A 19019-nucleotide genomic window follows, 5' to 3' on the forward strand; every position below is an offset into this window, starting at 1 on the left:
CAAATAATATAGGTCATTTTTGAAACGGGAGGGAGAGGTCCATCAAGAAATCAGTCTCGGCGGACTTGGGAACCATGAAAATCTGCCTACATTAATACAAAAACATTACATAAATAGAAATTTTATTAATAATAATTAAAAATGGGGCGCAACCCTCATAAAAATTCTGGGATTCAACGTCAATCCGCAACAATGATTACTTTACTAATTAAAACATTTCATTTGGTCAAATTTAACACTAAACAATACTAAAATACGTCAAATCTTTATAACTGTGCTATAGTTGGACAGAGATACTGCTCCACGTAACGCTTGCTTTTGGAGATTCTGAAAGGAAAGCATTATTTTCAGCTTGAAAGGTTTCTTTAACAATACAGTAAAAGTCGCTTCAAAAGCCAATCTAGGTAGATATAACAATGTTAGTATAGTTATCGGCACGGATAATGAGCCCTGACCTTCACCTGCGCAGAAGCGATTTATTGGTTTATTGCCTTATGTGTACAGTGCGCAAAGCGATCCCCACTCTTCCGCCGAGAGCTCAATATCCGTGCCGATAACTATAAAGGTATAATATAACTTTCAAACACTTACGAAAGCGAAAATAAAGAATTTGTGAAATAATACGGTCTTTGGCATCTTCAAGCATAGACAAAGGAGCTTTACCTTTTTAAACATATTGGCCATCAACAAATTGGTCTTCTTGATATTTTCCTTTTTCTTCTCCTCTTTCTTTTGAACTACTTCTGGCAACGTTTTGTATATCCTTTCAGAGTGCTTCTTCATTTCGCGTTCACTTAAAAATTTTGGGGCAGCTGTAACATACGTAAAAGGAGAATGAGCACATAGATAGAAATACATTTACTACATACTTTCTTAAGCGAGATCTTAAGAACTGCCCAATAGTGCAATATTCACTGACTAAACTGTGACAATTTCCAAAGAAAACTTAATAAGGCATGACCGTACAGACTAGCGCTTATGAATGATCAATATTTTATCAGCAAATCACCTCAGCATTATTTTTAGACGTCCACTATCGTAATTTGGGAGACCAAGTGACCATATCCCGCGCATACATTTTACTACCTCTGCTCCTTATGTGCCCCTGAGACCATGGGAGTGTCACAAGATAATAGTATGAAGATTACATGCAATTTATAGAAAGTAAAAGAGGTTTCCTTACGTTTTTTCTTTCGCAAGTCGAGTCCTATCTTTTGTGCCAGTTGTCGCAGTTCATCGGAGTTGAGACTGGTTAAGTCGGGCTGTTGTTCCACGTGCAATGATAGCAGGTTCCGTTTGGAAGCACGCTCGTCGGCTCTGTAAATATTCATATAGTTCATGAAAGACTTTGGTGCCTTTAGTTATATACGAAGCACCTAAAAGGGTACTAAGGTAGCACTAATTCTATGCACGAAGATTGCCAAAGAAGTTTTATGGTGAACGCAAACCTATCAGAAATGAACAGTGTTTCGGAAGGCGCAATTAAATTGGTGGGTCCCAGCTGTCATTTGAACGGAAGGCACGATAAACTGGTGGGTCCCGGCTGTCATTTAACGGAAGGCACGGTAAATTGGTGGGTCCCAGCTGTCATTCGGATAACTTTGGTAGTCGTTACGGGTAGTCAGTAAGCCAGGAAGGTACGATGTGTAGCTACCACAATTAACTGAATTTCCGTAGAATCGAATCGCATGTTACGTTATCGAATTACTTTTTCGATTTTAATAGGTGTGCGTTCACCATAAGCTGCCAATAATTTTGAAAAATTTTAAGGTATACAGGAAATAAAGGAAAACAATTACAAGAAATAAATAAAATACTGATTTTAAAATATTTAAGAACTCACCAAATTTATTTACCGAACACATGTTACAAGGATCGCGACAGCCATTGCAAGGGTCGGAATCGGTGTTGCAAAGATTTTGATCGTAAGGTTTACAAGGCGTGCAAGGATTGCAAGGATCTAAGTGCGGACTGCAAGGGGGGCATGGCTCCCGTGCATAGGGAATACAAGGTTCGACCGAATCGCAACTTTTGTAGCACAAACCTAGAAAAGGTGGTACTTTTAGCTGATGTTTATTAAAAAAAAAGATGATTTTATCAGCTCCGGAGATATATTTAGCAAAACAATCTACTGAAGAATAACTAAGGTGTATCGATTTTGTGCCCACATACACAAATGTAAATATAACAAAAATAATATGCAAATCTACACCTATCTAAAGTTGATATACGGTTCAATTTACAATGACTACGTTAAAATACCTCCACAATAAACTGGGCTGGTCGCCACATTTCCCATGCACCTAGGTTTGTGTACAACAACCATTTTCAAACTTGGAGCGAATTGATCTTGAGTTCTGAAGCGAGAAAACTTGGTGAGTTCTTACTATTTTTTCAGGGGAAGTCTACGAATATTTAAAAAAAGAAAGGATAGGTAAAAAATAAAATATAACTATGTTAGGGTGCGTCCACATCTGGCGAATGTGCCGCGAATGTGCAGCTCGCGAGCCGTTCGCGACCTGCCCACGAGCTGCGCGCGTGCATTTTTGTTCGTGCGCCGCTTCTGCGCCGCCCGCGCGCAGCTCGCGCGCGACCTAAGCGCCGCACGCGAGCGGCGCGCAGGCGGCGCGCGACGTCTGACATCTTCGATAGTACTGAGCCAGTAAACGGAACTGTAAGGGCGAGAACTGAGTGCGCGCAGATCGCGCGCTCTATACGAGCCTTGCATGAGTTGCGCTAAGGAAGCACACCAAACTATTGCAGTGACTGCACGCGCGCAGCTCGCAGGCAGCTCGCAATCGACTCGCGAGCTGCACATTCGTGGCACATTCGCCAGATGTGGACGCACCCTAAGAAAAAGAGCATAATCTATCCGGGGTCTAAAATGGTACATAAGACAAAACAGCTACGCAGTTGGGTTGCCTTTTTCATCATGTCATGATGCATTTTTGCAGGCATTCATAAATCACTTACCAGGTCGTACTCGTTAAATCCAAACTCATGAGATACTGATGCAAAAAATGTTGTGCAAATTACCAAAAAGATTGATTTATTGTTGATTTAGAAAGAAAATTATTGAGTACAAAACTGCAGGTGGAGGACTATATATTACTGGGTGCAAATATACGGGTTGTACTGCGAATAGAAAGTTCACCGGTCTAAATCAACACCCGCATTCTTGATACACGACAACGCACTGAATGTCATCGCAGTTTAAAATTTTATTCCGTATACATCGAAAATAAAGTTAGAATAAAACGGTTCCTTACCTCTTTGCACTAATAAACTTCAAGCAATGCCGTCTCTCCTCTGTGTTCTGCACGAAATCTGGACGATTCTGCTCCAAGTACTCCCGAACCGTGGCCAGCTCAACTCTTCTAGCATACTCTTCAGAAGTCTCACTCTCAATGGGACCACTTTTTGACTTATTGCAACCACGAGGACTACGTTTTGGGCTACAGGGAGGCGATATAAACTCCGTTTTATAAGGAACCTCGTTCTTTCCTTTACGTTTCGGGACTTTCACAATGATATTTTTAAGAGCACGACTCTTGTTCTCGCAAACTGTCTCCTCGCTCAACATACTCTCTGATGTCTGAATAATCAGGTTGTAAGCAATGCATTTCTTCTGCAACTTCTCAAATGTCTTAGATCGCTTACACTTGTGGTATCTGCAAGCACAATGATGCACTTTCTTGCATTTTTCGCAGTTGACTGATGTGCTGCTAGAAACTTCGCATTTTCTGCCCTTGCATTTGACCTTCTGGTGGTATTTCTCACATTCCTTCTTAATTTTGTTGAGCACTCTACAAGCGGCAGAATCCGAGGATGTCGTAGGCTGATCTGAGGAGCAAGGCAAGTCGGACGACTCGGTGCCAACGTTATTGTCCTTACAAGCTTTCTTACAAGAAAGTTGGACACTTTTATCGACAAATCTGTCTGAAACGCATTCGCCCACAGACATTTTGGTCGTTTTGGACTTTTCCGAACTCGATTTAGTAGTCGTAGTTGTGCTGCAACATGTCTTTGGTTCTGGATCTGTACTGTCTTCTGTCTCAAGAAGGTAATTCAGAACAGTCATTATTTCTGAGACACATTTCTTCTTTTTAACCTTGCCTAAATCGGTTTTTGAGTAGCGTCGAGTGATATCTTGTATCATTTCAATGACTGGACCTTTGACATTATTTTTTGGACAATTGACTTGGTAGCAGCATGTTTCTTGTCGTAGTATATTATTATTACTATTTTCTCGTGAGTCTATTTTAATTTCAGAATTTCCAAACTGCTTTTCATTTGTTGGGGCATCTGTTTGACATGCTATGCTACTACCATCGACTTTTTTCTCATCCATAGTCACTACACCGATACTCTTGGTACTAACGTTAGACGTTTTAATATCAATATCCTTTAAATTTCCTCTAACGTCTTTAGCTCTATCATCTGCACGTTCAAGTGTTAAATCTTTTTGGCTTCCAATGTTTTTAGAGTCAGTTTGTATTGCATCAAAATTGCCTCTAACTTCTTCAGCTCTCCCTTCTGCACGTTCAAGTTCTAAATCTTTTCGGCTTCCAATGTTTTTAGAGTCAGTTTGGATTGCATCAAAATTTCCTCTAACTTCTTTAGCTCTCACTTCTGAACGTTCAAGTGTTAAATCTTTTCGGCTTCCAATGTTTTTAGAGTCAGTTTGTATTGCATCGAAATTTCTTCTAGCGTCTTTAGCTCTAACTTCTGCACGTTCAAGTGTTGAATCTTTTCGGCTTCCAATGTTTTTAGAGTCACTTTGGATTGTATCAAAATTTCTTCTAGCGTCTTTAGCTCTATCATCTGCACGTTCAAGTGTTGAATCTTTTCGGCTTCCAATGTTTTTAGAGTCGGTTTTGATTGCATCAAAATTTCCTATAACTTCTGCACGTTCAAGTGTTAAATCTTTTCGGTTTCCAATGTTTTTTGAGTCAGGTTTAATTGCATCAAAACTTCCTCTTAAGTCTTTACGTTCAAATGTTAAATCTTTTCGGTTTCCAAAGTTTTTTGAGTCAGGTTTGATTGCATCATCTATTTTGTCAGTTTTGATGTTGAACACGACAACATTTTCATGTTGATGTTGGCTGCTGGTAGGCGTTGCCTTATCCGATTGTTCACTGACTTCAGTTGAAACATTTTCCTTGATCGGGTCTGCTTGGCAACCATTTTCGGCAGTAGAGACTTGCGTCTCTAACGCATAATTGCTATCATCAGGTTGATTATTATACGTTTGGGCGTCCCTCATCGGTACCGTTACAGTTTGAATGCATGAACATATTGATAGTTTACCTTCATCTGTGTTCGATCTTTTAAATGGTGTTTTTTCTTTAGGTACTGCTTCCTTTTTCGGAAATGTATTGAAATTATTGTTCTTCTTTGCTAACATACAACTTTTAATAGAAACAGATGCATCTTTCACACAGACGACCCTCTTATTACTTTGATTGGGGCAGTACTCGCACGTACATTGTGTAGATTTGCATTCCTCATTAACCGATATAGCTTCATCTATATTCGATACCTTTTCTGTGCCGATGCCTTGGTTCACATACTCAGGATCTTTAAAACGATTAGCTTCCTCCAAGTTGAGAGTGAGAGTCATATTCGTGTCTAGAATAGGTAGATGATATTTTCTTCCAGCTACAGTACATAGTAAGTGCGACTCTTTATCGTCTATTGAGTTAAAAGTCTTCACTTCTTGTGCAGACCCACTCCCTTCAGATGTAATAAGAAGCTTTTCTGAGACGCTATTGGTGCACACGTCGGTAAAAGTTTTTGCGGAATCCGACTTGTGGATCTTTTTTCGCATCTCTGATATCAATTGCGCGCAATCGCAGTCATTTATTATATTGATATCAGATAACGTGGGATCAGAAATTTGAGGGTTAATACTGATCTCAGTTTGTAGGCATCTGGTAGCCTCGTGGACGGTCGCATATTCTTTCGGACTATTTACCGACACAATACATTTAGTTGAAGTTCCACAGAGGTTCTTAGCATCAGAGCTAGAAGAGGAATTACAGTATCTGCCATAACCCATACACATATTGACAACCATATTAGTTTGGGATGACTTTGAATGTCTCCTAGCTTTCGAAGTGTTATCAGAACTACTGCTTTCTGTGTTTATTTGGCAGGGTGATTGTATCAGCTCAATTTTATCGTCAATCTTTTTTTGCTTCACACTTCCACATTGCACACCTGTATTGTACAGCCTTGATGGGTCCTCGAGCTGCACTCCACGGTTGGTTAACTTAGAGCACTTGTAAATCATGAAACTATCACCAACATCTGAACAAGAGACTTGCCTCCCATTACAAAGACAAACGTATTTAATTTCACCCGTCACGCTGTCCGGAACCACTCGAGCGCTTCTTGGAGACTCAGCTTTTTTCCTGTTCTCAATTACCGTTATTGGCTTGGGTTTCGTTTGACAAGGTTTTTCGTTCGTAGTATCCTCACACGATTTTATGTTCACCTGCACAGAGCTGTCACTGTAAGCCACCTTAGAGTTTAAATAATGGTGGGGGCAGCAACAGTAATGATGTTTACTTGGACCGGCTTCATCTACCTCTCTTTCGGTCTGCATCTTTTTCTTCAAATTCGGCCGTTTCTGGCATTCCGAATGACTTGAGGAAAGAGTAAATACAGAGTGACTTCTTTGATTTCTGATTGCATTTAACGTCTCAAAGTTCATGTTAGAGGAACCTCCCTCTAATTTGCTAGCGTCACCTGACCCATCATCATAATTATTCCTAGTCAAGTCTTTCATCAAATCTTTCAGTCTGCTGCTAATTTTGGACTCTGTACGTATAGGTACTTTGAATGCAGTTTCCGAACTTACCAACTTCTGCTTCAAGAACAATTCTTTATCTTTTAAATGTCTTTTGTACGCCTCTTCGCGCCTTAGAGCTTCCAGATATTTGAGATACAATTCTTCAGATGAGGTTTTAGGGAATGCGTTTTCCGAAGATGTCTTTCCTCTACTAGACACATCCGAGTCAGTAGAGTGCATTGTCTTCATTAAATTAGTACTCACTTTCTCACTTCTACCACTGAACAGGTTTGGTGCACTTTGCGATGTAGAAGCAACTGCATTAGGATTAAATTTATCGTTCCTCAAAATAGACTTCTTTGGCTTTTTGTTGGAATAATTTTCAGTAGCATTAGCATCTGATGTACTTGTTGTAGTGACATTTTCTGGTACACCTATTATCTTACTGTTAAAACTGATTCCAGATAAAAATTCGGTGGGAGTATCGTCATCTCTATACTTTGCATTAACTAATCTGTGCACTATGTCTTTGATTAACCTTTTCTTTGTAGTGCCGTCGTTATCAGGGTCTTGCAAAGTAACCTTCAATAAGTCAACACACTTTTCTAGATCTTTTGTAAGAGAGTGCTTTGATCCTTTGCTGGACTCTGTAGTAGACGGACCAGTGGATTCTAAACTGGACTTGTTACCGGCTGTGCTATTGTCAGGTCTTCGTCCACTGTCCTTCATTTGATTCTGATTCTGATTATACATATGTCCAGGCATATATTCAAAACTCTCTGCTTCAGACACCTGCTCGCCACTCTTCTCTAAAGATGGAAGTTCTATATTTGATACAGTCGATTTTTTTATTCTTAATTTTCGTCTCAAATTCTTTGATTTCTTCCTTCTCAATCTCTTGCGCAATGTGTTCAAACAGATCATTATGGGGATCTTTTGATTGTACGGATTAACCGCCTTAGGTATTTCATCCACACTGGGTGATTTTTCTTTGGTCAATGAAGTTTGCATTTGTTTATCCGAACCCAAACTTGGAGCAGGATCATTGTCTAAGGGCACTTTTTCAGGAGATACGCTAATGTCGTTTTTAACATTATCAACTGTAACCCCACCATCCCGTTCCACATTAAAAGATATATGTTTAGTAAGATTAACATTGATAGACGGAGGATGACCTGTATCTGAAGTGTGTGGTACATTAACTTCAACAAAATCAACATCTTTCTTGTATATCTTTGTAGTTTTCTTTCCTATACCTTTTTTTCCTTTAGATTTGCTGTCGTTTTCATCCAAAGGTGTGGAATGTGCAGTAGGAGGTCCTATATCTTGTTTAGTGTCATTGTTTGTGTATTGTTGTTTTAAAGCTAGTCTCTCTAAAGTGCTGAGACTTGAAGCTGATGTTTTACGGTCACTTTCGTTAGCATACCCGACATCTGCCAGGGAGTCCCATTCTAGTTTCCGTTGAGAAGTGATACTACTGGTAGGGGAATGTGGTTTGTGTGCCGATAAGTCTAACAACACATCTAATGCTGAAATTTTAAATACAATTAATTAGTACCAATAAAACTTACTACATGTAAAATATCACTTAAATAAAATTAATTGCCCTGAATAAACTAATCCACCATTCGTGCCTGAATTGGATGAATTTTGGTGGAGATAATTTGAGTTATCATAGTGAGATACCTAATACCTTAGGACACTATTAAAGCGTGTGTGTGAATATGACAGCAAGATAGTCAATAGCAGCATTGCAATGTTAAATTATGGAATCAAGTGCTACGTTGAGAAAACTCAGAACATAACAAAAATATGTAGCATTAATTTGGTGAATTAAAATGGGAACAAATATAATGACCACCATAAAATGCTTTGATACCCTAAGTTTTGCAACCAGAAATATCTACTGAACACCAGAAAAATAAAGTCTAAAAATGTAATAGTACCAGCTATTTTAGTCACGACTTCACTTTAAATTGTATTCGACCACCAAATTTAGTAAATGATCACCAACTCTTGACGACCAAATTAATGTATTATTTTTGCCTAAATAAGTCACTGTGATTGCCATAAAATGTACGCTTATTACCAAATAAAGTATTATGATGCCATATTAAGTTATGTGTCCGGCTTGCAATGCATGCGTGAGTGTCAGTATGACGAGTGACAGGGGAAAATGGAAGAAAATGACATATTGCGCCGACGCCAAGTAAAATTGGGAACAGGGCAGGACAAAGAAGAAGAAGAATGTGTTTCTCAATACACTCTTATCGCACTGTTTAGAGGCATGTGTACGAGCACACTCGACAATTTTATGCTGACGCCCGCGATCTTTACTTACGTTAATACTTTATAACATATGCATTACTGTAATTAGTTTAGTTCAATAAAGCTGCTTGGTTAATACACATGTCGGTGTTTTCTTCCACATTACACATTAGAATTCCCGGCGCACAGCATACCTAAGCGGCTGGACTCTACATCTTTTTGGTCCTTCGAGCGCTAAAGTGAAGTGTGAGAGAAGGTGTCTTCATCAATAGCGAATCGGCTTGGCTGGCCTCCCACAAGCGGGTCTCACCAGTCAAGTTGAGAAGTCGTACATGTTGGTGACGGACATCAGCTCACACGGAACTTACAGAACCAGTGGACATACAAGACCACTGCAAACTCTTCTATCAGTGACAGTGATTGTTGACAAATAGTTTCTTCTACACATCTCTTACAATGGAAGGACTACTACAACGACAACACATCATTGCTGAAGCCATACAGAAGTTATCTACAAACATCAAGAAAGATTCTGCAATTCGGAAAACTGCCGAGTACATAAGAAAACGGCTAGTGAATCTTGAAGAATTGTGGGATGAGTTCGAGAACAATCACAAGAAACTTACAGTGTTTTGTGATAACAAACATGAGTACTTTCAGTCTGGTGTTTACCTCTCCGTGAAGGAGCTCTACGCAGCTACATGTGCTCTGCTGATGGACATAACATCGACCGAAACCGTGGCTAAACAAGGTACAAGTAGTCAAGGTGAAGGTGATGAACTACACAACGTCAGCACGGAAGAAAAAGGTACGCTATCCAAAACTGATGAGCTGATTAGTCAGCAACGAACAAACTTTCGAGCGTTTTCAAGAGTCGTACGAGGAATCGACATTAACATTATCTCTGAAAAATGGGAACTACAAGACAAACTGCAGATGGTACAGGCGCGCTGGAAAACTATTGATGATCTCCATTGGCAAATTGATAACTTACTTATCGGCACGGAAGTGGATTATGAACAGGAGTACGTGGAACATGAAAATATTTACGAAACTACCAAGAGACAACTCAATCAAAAACTTAGCCATACTTCTCACCAACAACAAACAATGCCGAAAGTAGAGATTCCGGCATTTAATGGTAACTATGCGCAATGGCCAACTTTCATGGACCTCTACTCTGAAGCCATCCACAACAATCCTTTGCTAAGCAAGACTCAAAAACTGCAGTATCTCAAGGGAAAACTGAAAGGTGAGGCAGAGCGTCTAGTGCAGCATCTCAACGTTTCAGCTGAAAACTACGACGCGTGCTGGGATATACTCACCCGAAGGTACAACAACATACAGCTGCTGTTTACAAAACAGATACAAATATTTTTAAGCCAACCTGTAGTACACCACCACTCTGCGCAAGAATTGAAAAATCTCCACGACACGACCTTGGAAACAATTCACGCCATACGCAATCTCGGCGTCGATACCACTACGTGGGATCCACTGTTGGTACACATTCTTACAGAAAAAATGGACACGGAAACCTACAGTGCATACATGGAGTGTCGAAAGGCACCACGGAACCTGCCTTCATTCGTTGAGGCTATGGAATTTCTGGAAAGCAAATTCACAGCTCTCGAGCCAGTCAACAGAAAGAATAACAAGGCTGGTTTTCCGAAACATGAGGCCAAGAACAGGAACAACATTGAGGCCAAGGAATTTTCCTCCAAACAACTTCCTATGAAGTTTAACAACAAGACAAGGACTTATCATGTTCGATCTGAAAGAAAATGTCCATTATGCAAGTCTGATCACATATTGGTTGCCTGTAAAACATTCCAAGGAATGGCGCCAGAAGATAAAATAAATACAATTGCCCAATTAAAAGTTTGTGAGAATTGTATGTACTGTCATAACGACAAACAATGCAATTCCGCGAAAACATGTAGGGTGTGCAATAATAAGCATCATACGACGTTACATGATGCTATGCAACAAAAGGTTCCCACCAATAACCTGACACCCAAAGGCGTCCCTACGGTGGCGCAACATAAGTCGCATCACGTGGCTGGGAATGCGAACGAGGTGCTACTTGCTACGATTGAACTATGTGTTCTCGGTGAAAATGGAATGCCTATAAAACTTAGAGCTCTACTTGACCAAGGTTCCCAAATTAACTTGATTACGGAATCAGCTGCGCAACGATTGGAACTTCACAGGCGTAAACAAGACGCAATTGTGTCAGGAGTTGGCATCTCGAACAACAAGAGTCACGGAACCGTATTACTTACCTGCGAGTCCATATACCAAGACTACAATTTTACCGTTGAGGCGCTTGTCATGGCAAACTTGCTGAACAATTTGCCCAATTACACATTTGAGCGGCAACAGTGGCCACATTTAGAAAACATAAACCTTGCCGATCCTAACTACAACATTTCTAGGCCAGTTGACATTTTACTGGATGCTGGAGTTTACGCTCAAATCATCATGGATGGTATCCTGCGAGGACCCATACATGCGCCAATAGCTCAACAGACTAAGCTTGGATGGGTTCTATTGGGCAACACCACAACGTACCAATGCCACGCAGTGCTTAACAACCTAGAAGATATTTCACGTTTTTGGGAAATAGAAGAAATAACTGAACAATCAACAACGCTGACGTCAGACGAACAATATTGCGAAACATTATATGAAACTACAACTACGAGAAGGTCTGATGGCAGATATGAGGTCAGAATACCCATGAAACCGGCATTCGAGAGACAATTAGGTTCTTCGAAGTCGCAGGCATTAGCACAATTCCGACAATTGGAGAAACGTCTATCAAGAGACCAGTCGCTTTCCGAAAGTTACAAAACATTCATGGCTGACTACATACGTCTCAATCACATGAAGCAAAGTTTAACTTCAGTACAACCGAGTTGTTATCTACCACACCACGGTGTCATGAAATTAGACTCCACTACGACAAAACTCCGAGTTGTGTTTAACGCCTCTAACAAAACAACTTCGGGCTATAGTCTCAACGAGCTAATGGAACGTGGGCCAAACCTTCAACAGGACTTACAAGCATTAATATTGCGGTGGAGGAGGTTTCCCTTTGTTTACACCGCCGACATCGAAAAATTTTATAGAGAGGTCCGAATACAAGAACAAGATCAGCATCTGCAAAGGATTCTGTGGAGAGATTCCGAAGAAGACAAGATCAAAGAATACCAGCTGTGTACCGTAACATACGGTACTAAAGCTGCTCCTTTTTTAGCGATGCGCACAATAAAACAATTAATTTACGATGATGGTGCTCAGTACCCGCTTGCTGCTGAAATATTGCAGAGTCAGCTATATGTCGATGATCTCCTAGCCGGGAACTATGACATTCAACAAGCCAAGGCCACTCAACAGCAATTAATCAATCTACTCAAACAAGGTGGTTTCAACCTGCGCAAGTGGGCGAGCAACGACAAACGCTTATTAGAAGATCTTAAACCCGATCAAATTAGTCAAAACATGATTGACTTCAAGCACGCCGAAACAAACAAGACATTGGGAGTTATGTGGAACCCCTCTACGGATCAATTTACATTTCACCATCCAGTGGAAATAACAAACGAGTGCACTACAATTACGAAAAGATTGTTGCTATCTCAACTATCAAAGCTATACGATCCACTCGGCTGGCTTTCACCTGCTACTATAAAGGCCAAACTTATTTTCCAACAACTGTGGACTACAAACCTCAACTGGGATGATCCCGTTCCACAACACGTACAAAAACAGTGGGAAGAGTTCAGGAACGACCTTAAATATTTAGGTCAGATCTCTATACCTCGGTGGATGGGAACTAATAATACCCCAGTGGAACTACATGGGTTCTGTGATGCGTCGGAGAAGGCATATGCATGTGTCATCTATTGTCGAAGCATAAAAAACGATGGCCAACACATGATTCGGGTAGTGGCAGCGAAAACGAAACTCGCGCCAGTTAGAAAAGTGATGACACTGCCCAGACTCGAACTATGCGGCGCACACTTATTATCAAGACTAGCAACAAAGGTCATAGAGTCATTAAACGAACAGACCGTAACAATACATGCTTGGACTGACTCTATGGTCGTTCTGGGATGGCTACATGGCGACGTGTCCCGCTGGAAGACATTTGTAGCAAACAGGGTTACGCAAATTTCAAACATATTGCCACCATCGTGTTGGAGGCATGTTAAATCCGAGGAAAACCCTGCGGATTGCGCTAGTCGTGGCTTACTTCCGTCACAACTAGTCGAACACAAACTTTGGTGGCAAGGACCCACGTGGCTGATAGAAAACAACATCCCAGATCATTTAACGGAATTCGTAACTCCTACATTAGAACACAAGCATAAGAAGCAAATCTGTGCATCCCAAACATCGGAATCGATTACCGAAGAGCTTCTATGCAAACATAACTCTATAACACGTGTCGTCAGAATTCTAAGTTGGATTTTACGAGTCAAGGCCAAGGCGAACAAAAACAATATGCGATCACCTTACCTAACAACAGTGGAACTTGAAACCGCATTGAATGTCATTATCAAGAAAGTGCAATATAAACATTTTGGCGAAGATATTGCACATTTACAGAAACATGGAAAGGTGCATTCAAAAAGTTGTTTACTTAATCTAAACCCATTTTTGGACAAACAAGGTCTATTGAGAGTTGGGGGACGTTTAACTGAATCGGCTTTGAAGACCTCTCAAAAACATCCAATTATTTTACCAAACAAAGATCGGCTCACAGAACTCTTAATCGACAAATCACATATTTCGACAATGCATGGAGGTGCAAGACTCACTTTGACCCATTTGCGTGACAAATACTGGATACTTAGAGGTGTGAGGACTGTAAAGGGCCACATTATCAAGTGTGTCAAATGTCATCGCTTCAAGACATCTACTAACAAACAGCTGATGGGAAACTTAACAAAGCCTCGAATTACACCATCACGTCCTTTTACGCACACAGGCGTGGATTTTACGGGACAAGTGGAAGTCAAGGCTAACAAGGGCAGAGGGTGTAAGACATCCAAGGCCTATATCTCAATATTCGTCTGCCTGGCAACGAAGGCTATTCATTTAGAATTGGTCTCCGACTTGAGTACTGCAGCCTTTCTCTGCGCATTCAAACGCTTCTGTGCCCGGAGAGGAACACCAAAATGTATGTACTCTGACAACGGCACCAATTTTGTTGGCGCTGCCAAAACTCTCGTACAGGAACACAAGGAGGCATTAAAGTACTACATCAACGAAGAACTCTTGAGTGAGTTACAGAACCTAGGAGTTGAGTGGCAGTTCAACGCTCCACTTTGGCCATCAGCAGGTGGACTGTGGGAAGCCGCAGTCAAAAGTATGAAATACCACCTAAAACGCGTCATTGGCGAGCAAAAACTGACGTTTGAGGAGTTTTCCACGCTGATAGCCCAGATTGAAGCATGTCTCAACTCTAGACCACTGATTCCGTTAACAGACGACATTGATGATCTGGAATGCTTAACGCCTGCACATTTCTTAGTGGGAGGGCCAATACTGTCAAGCCCACTCTCCCCTGACGAGGATATCAGAAACATTAAAACTAGATGGCAGCTACTGGAAAAAATGCACAAGGATTTCTGGAAGAGATGGTCATCCGAATACCTTCAAACACTGCAAACGCGCAGCAAGTGGCATTTTGCAACAAAAAATCTTGAGATCAATGACATCGTATTGATAAAGGACGATCACTTGCCGCCCTCTAAATGGCTTCTAGGGAAGGTTACGGAAACGCACCCTGGTAAGGATGGACATGTTCGAGTGGTGACCTTGAAGACAAAAAATGGCACTCTCAAACGCCCCATCATCAAACTATCACGACTTCCTGTTGAAGGGAGTGATTCAGGGTGCACAGCGAGTGAAGGTGACACAACACCTAACAAACAACAAACAATTACTGAGAGACCGAAGCGGAGGAAGCCTGCTAAAAGATCTCTATACAGTTACATTTGCATGTTTTTAACGTTTGCAATGTGCATAGCTACGTCATTGCAACAGACTACAGTGAACGTCACCACGTTGTCGTCAGCAAAACTAGTCTACTTCGACAAAATTGCTGATATGCAAATACAACAAGATAACTGGAAAATGGTTGTGTATTATAATATGACAACATATTGGCGAAGTTTAAAAAACGTAGCAGACTACGTCTCACATCTGAACAATTTGACTAAGGAAGAACCCACCTTGATATCCATCGCCGCTCAACTAGAACACGAAATTAATGAAATACGACACTATAACGATGTTCTGCGATCGGAACACGGAACGCGCAAGAAAAGGGGGCTGATAAATGGAATTGGTTATGCAGCAAATTATCTATTTGGAGTGCTTGACGAAGACTTTGCCAAAAAATATGACAGGGATATCAACCTTATACAAAGGAACGAAAACCATTTACTCAACCTCTACAAGGAACAAACATCGATTATAGAAGGCGAATACAATATTTTGAAGAGAAACGAGATTATCATGAACAAGCAATTTACGCTTATAGACAAACGCTTCCAAGAAACAAACGAACGGATACACTTGGAACGTAGCAGTATACTCAATGTGATTTCGTCTGCATTTGCTGCCAACTTAATGATCTCCAACATAAGAAGGGTTCAACAATTACTCCTCGACTTAGTGACTGATGTGAAGGGCGGACGCGTCGATGCACATCTATTGAAGCCAGATCAGTTGCAAGAACAACTAAACATAATATCTGGACAATTACCTAGTGAACTATCGCTACCTTGCACAAACAGCCATCAGTGCATTCGTCAGATGTATAAATTGTCACGAGTACACGTCAAACTGACAAGAGACTTCTTCCTGTTTGAAGTCAAGCTGCCCTTGGTGAACAACGAACAGTATGAGATAAGCCGAGTCATACCTATACCTTCCATACAAGGACAGATACAAAAACACATCATTACTACATCTGAATATTTGGCAATAAATCTCAAGAAGGACGTGATGATGCCGCTAACATATGATGACTTAAGAACATGCATACAACTAAGAAAACATCGGTTACTATGTGAACTGAGTTTGCCGGTTTATGACATCAAGCAATCCACGACTACGTGTGAGGCACTGATTATAGTAAACAATAAGGACTTATCAGCGTGCCACACGACTGTATCAAGTTGCAGAGACAAGTGGATACAGTTACACAATGATGGCGCGTGGCTGTACACCTGCTGTAAAAATAGCTTGACTCGCATTTTCTGTCCATCTGGCACGTCATCAAAACAATTAAGTGGTACAGGTATTATCTCACTTGGTCCTGGATGCATGTTGAAAGGAGACAACATTATACTTCGCTCTCATTACAACTTCCACAGTGAGATAACCGTAAAGGAAGACGAGTTTTACTTGAGAGAGTCAACGGTAAATCACTTCATAGCAGACAACAATTATACCTTTCAACCTGAGCATCATGAAGAGATGATGAAGACGTTGGAAGCCAGGATTCAACAAGTGAAGCTGCACCAAGAGACACTTAACGAAGTGACAACTTCCCACGACACACATCGCTATATTTTGTATAGCTTTATGCTCATAGTTGTTGTTGGAGTTGGTCTATGGATTATTTTCAAACTCAAGAAACACTACGGGCCAGTACTTCGAGTTACGACTGATAACCCGGACCGGGAGCAAGCTGCCAACGAACCACGACCGCGGACGAGCCGGGACACTTGTATGGCGAACAAAGTCGACAGAGCTACCTCGCCGTCAAGCTGGAGTTAGATATAAGCCTAGGATTTTATATTCTTTATTTACGTTGTTTATTTACAGTTTACCTTTCTTTTAATGTGTTTAATATTTTACATTTTGTTGTTTTTTTGGTGATTCGGGAGCATGTACGAGCACACTCGACAATTTTATGCTGACGCCCGCGATCTTTACTTACGTTAATACTTTATAACATATGCATTACTGTAATTAGTTTAGTTCAATAAAGCTGCTTGGTTAATACACATGTCGGTGTTTTCTTCCACATTACACATTAGAATTCCCGGCGCACAGCATACCTAAGCGGCTGGACTCTACAGCATGCAATAGACAATTTTCCACGCTAGTGCAGGAAAAGGGTCCCCATAATGTTATTACATTTATTTTATCAGGCCGAACTTATTTTTTTGGAGTCAGTTTACTTAAACAGGATAGCAAGATGTAAAAACTTTTTTGATGATCATTTACTACTTTTGGTGATCATTTACTACTTTTGGGATAACAATGATTTTTTTGGACTCATTTTGCTTAAATAGGATAGCAGAATTTAAAAACTTTGGTTATCATCTTACTTTAAAATGGTGGTTTAATTTTGGTGATCATTTACTATTTTTGGCTTACGCATGATTTATTTTGGAGTAATTTCACTTAAATAGGATAGCAAAGTGTTAAAACTTTGGTGATAGTTTTACATTAAAATGCGAGTTTCATTTTGGTGATCATTTACTATTTTTGTCTGCTGTTTGTTACTATATCTGGTGATCAGTTAAACATAAGCCAATTAAAATTAGCCAACATATCTTGAATAAACTGTAGAACCCTTGATTATTTGTCTTGTGGAAATTAATACTACATACTCTTCTAAACATTTCGATACAGTATTGCCGCAATGAAGGGAAAATAAACTTACATTTATGAGAATTATTATCATCATAGTTGAAGGAGTCATCGTCAGTGTGACGGGACACATTGGCGGGCATTTCCTCGATGATTATCGGTGGAGACTGAGTTTGGGGAGAGTCACTTTTTGGTTGTGGCTCATCTTCCTGAAATGAGTTAAAGATTTTTTTAAATGAGGTTTTGCATGAAATAATTTCAATTAAGGGCCAATTTTTCAATCACCAGATAACTTTTATCTGAAGACTATGTTTATCGTTTTCTATAAAAAATGTCAAAATGCTATATTTGTTCGTCAGGAAAAAGTTGGTTATTGCAATATCAGCCCTTAGATTAACTTCTGCAGTCCGTTCAGTCTGTGTCTTGCACCCTCGCACCCCCTAAGATGACCCACTGATCAATTTTATGCTGAAAATCGCATAATTTACATGTCTTCACTGAACAGATTGATTTCCGCTGAGAGCACTAGTTATTTCAAGTAAAGTGTTACTAACCCTTACATAAAGAGCACAATTAAACTTTCAGAGTAATAATCAACCGACATTTCTTGTTATAACTATTATTTTAAATATTTACAAATGTTTATTGATGCATAAAGTTTAAAGACTCTTGGAATTTTTTGGGGTTCTGGAGATGTACATCTTTTTTTTACATTTTAATCAAATCTTACCTGTGAACTAGATTGTTCGGGCACCGCACATCTTATGGAGATTCGACAAACTTCATGCGAAGAGTCGCTCTTCCTGCCACCAGAATCAGACGAGTCGTTTTCACTTTTCATTTTACGCCAAAACACGCCACTAGTGTCTTTAATATCACTTTGAGCAGTCGATAGTGAGAAATACTGCTCCAGATCCCTTTTTCTGCCGAACTTTTTGTAATAATCGAGTATTAGAGCGTTTACTGCGCCACGGGAGTCAGCATCGTCAGAAGTCCCCACATCACTTGTTTTGTTATTCCCATCTCTTTCCATAATTCATTAAAGTAACAAAGTAAAGTTTCTGCCTGCTATAACACTGAAAACATCGCAATTTATTGTAAGTATTTACGTTGAGTAACGGCTCTGATAAATGTACATTTTAAAAATTGTTTGACGTTTTCAAAACAAAAGATTAAAAGATGACGTTTTTAAATTGTCTTCGATTACTTTGGAATAGTTTGGAATCTAGGTTTTTGGGTTAAGTTCATGAACATACTTTTTCGTTGAATTTGCGTTTAAATCGTGTTTGACCATGCATGTCAATGATAATTTTTTTAAATGGCCCTTGAG

At 40.1% G+C, this 19019-nt stretch overlaps 1 protein-coding gene across 3 annotated transcripts; it reads right to left on the minus strand.

The window, feature by feature from the left end:
- Positions 1-111: 111 nt before the first annotated feature.
- On the minus strand, positions 112-18913 carry LOC110375605 (uncharacterized). 3 transcript variants are annotated; one of them, XR_007511266.2, is made up of 7 exons: positions 18420-18913; positions 17763-17898; positions 3270-8325; positions 2263-2357; positions 1844-2044; positions 1184-1317; positions 673-812 (listed from the first exon to the last, which is right to left on the minus strand). XR_007511266.2 is itself a non-coding variant. In XM_049843002.2 (6 exons), the coding sequence occupies exons 1-6, from the start codon at positions 18720-18722 to the stop codon at positions 259-261; spliced, it is 5847 nt and encodes a 1948-aa protein (XP_049698959.2). In that variant the 5' UTR covers positions 18723-18909; the 3' UTR covers positions 112-258. The 3 variants fall into 3 exon arrangements, 1 of the variants encoding a protein (XP_049698959.2); XM_049843002.2 differs by lacking the exons at positions 1844-2044; positions 2263-2357 and adding an exon at positions 112-327 and having other exon boundaries at positions 664-812; positions 18420-18909; XR_007511267.2 differs by lacking the exon at positions 1844-2044 and having other exon boundaries at positions 18420-18912.
- Positions 18914-19019: the final 106 nt, after the last annotated feature.

Source organism: Helicoverpa armigera, chromosome 22, assembly GCF_030705265.1.
Source record: "Helicoverpa armigera isolate CAAS_96S chromosome 22, ASM3070526v1, whole genome shotgun sequence".
Lineage (NCBI taxonomy): Eukaryota > Metazoa > Arthropoda > Insecta > Lepidoptera > Noctuidae > Helicoverpa > Helicoverpa armigera.

Excerpts from the sequence above, each read along its gene's own strand:
- LOC110375605 (XM_049843002.2), bottom strand. The coding sequence starts at position 18,722 with ATGGAAAGAGATGGGAATAACAAAACAAGTGATGTGGGGACTTCTGAC. Across the intron at positions 8,326-17,762 it reads TGATAATAATTCTCATAAAT|CATTAGATGTGTTGTTAGAC; the intron begins GTAAGTTTATTT and ends TTAAAATTTCAG. Across the intron at positions 1,318-3,269 it reads AAGTTTATTAGTGCAAAGAG|AGCCGACGAGCGTGCTTCCA; the intron begins GTAAGGAACCGT and ends GAATATTTACAG.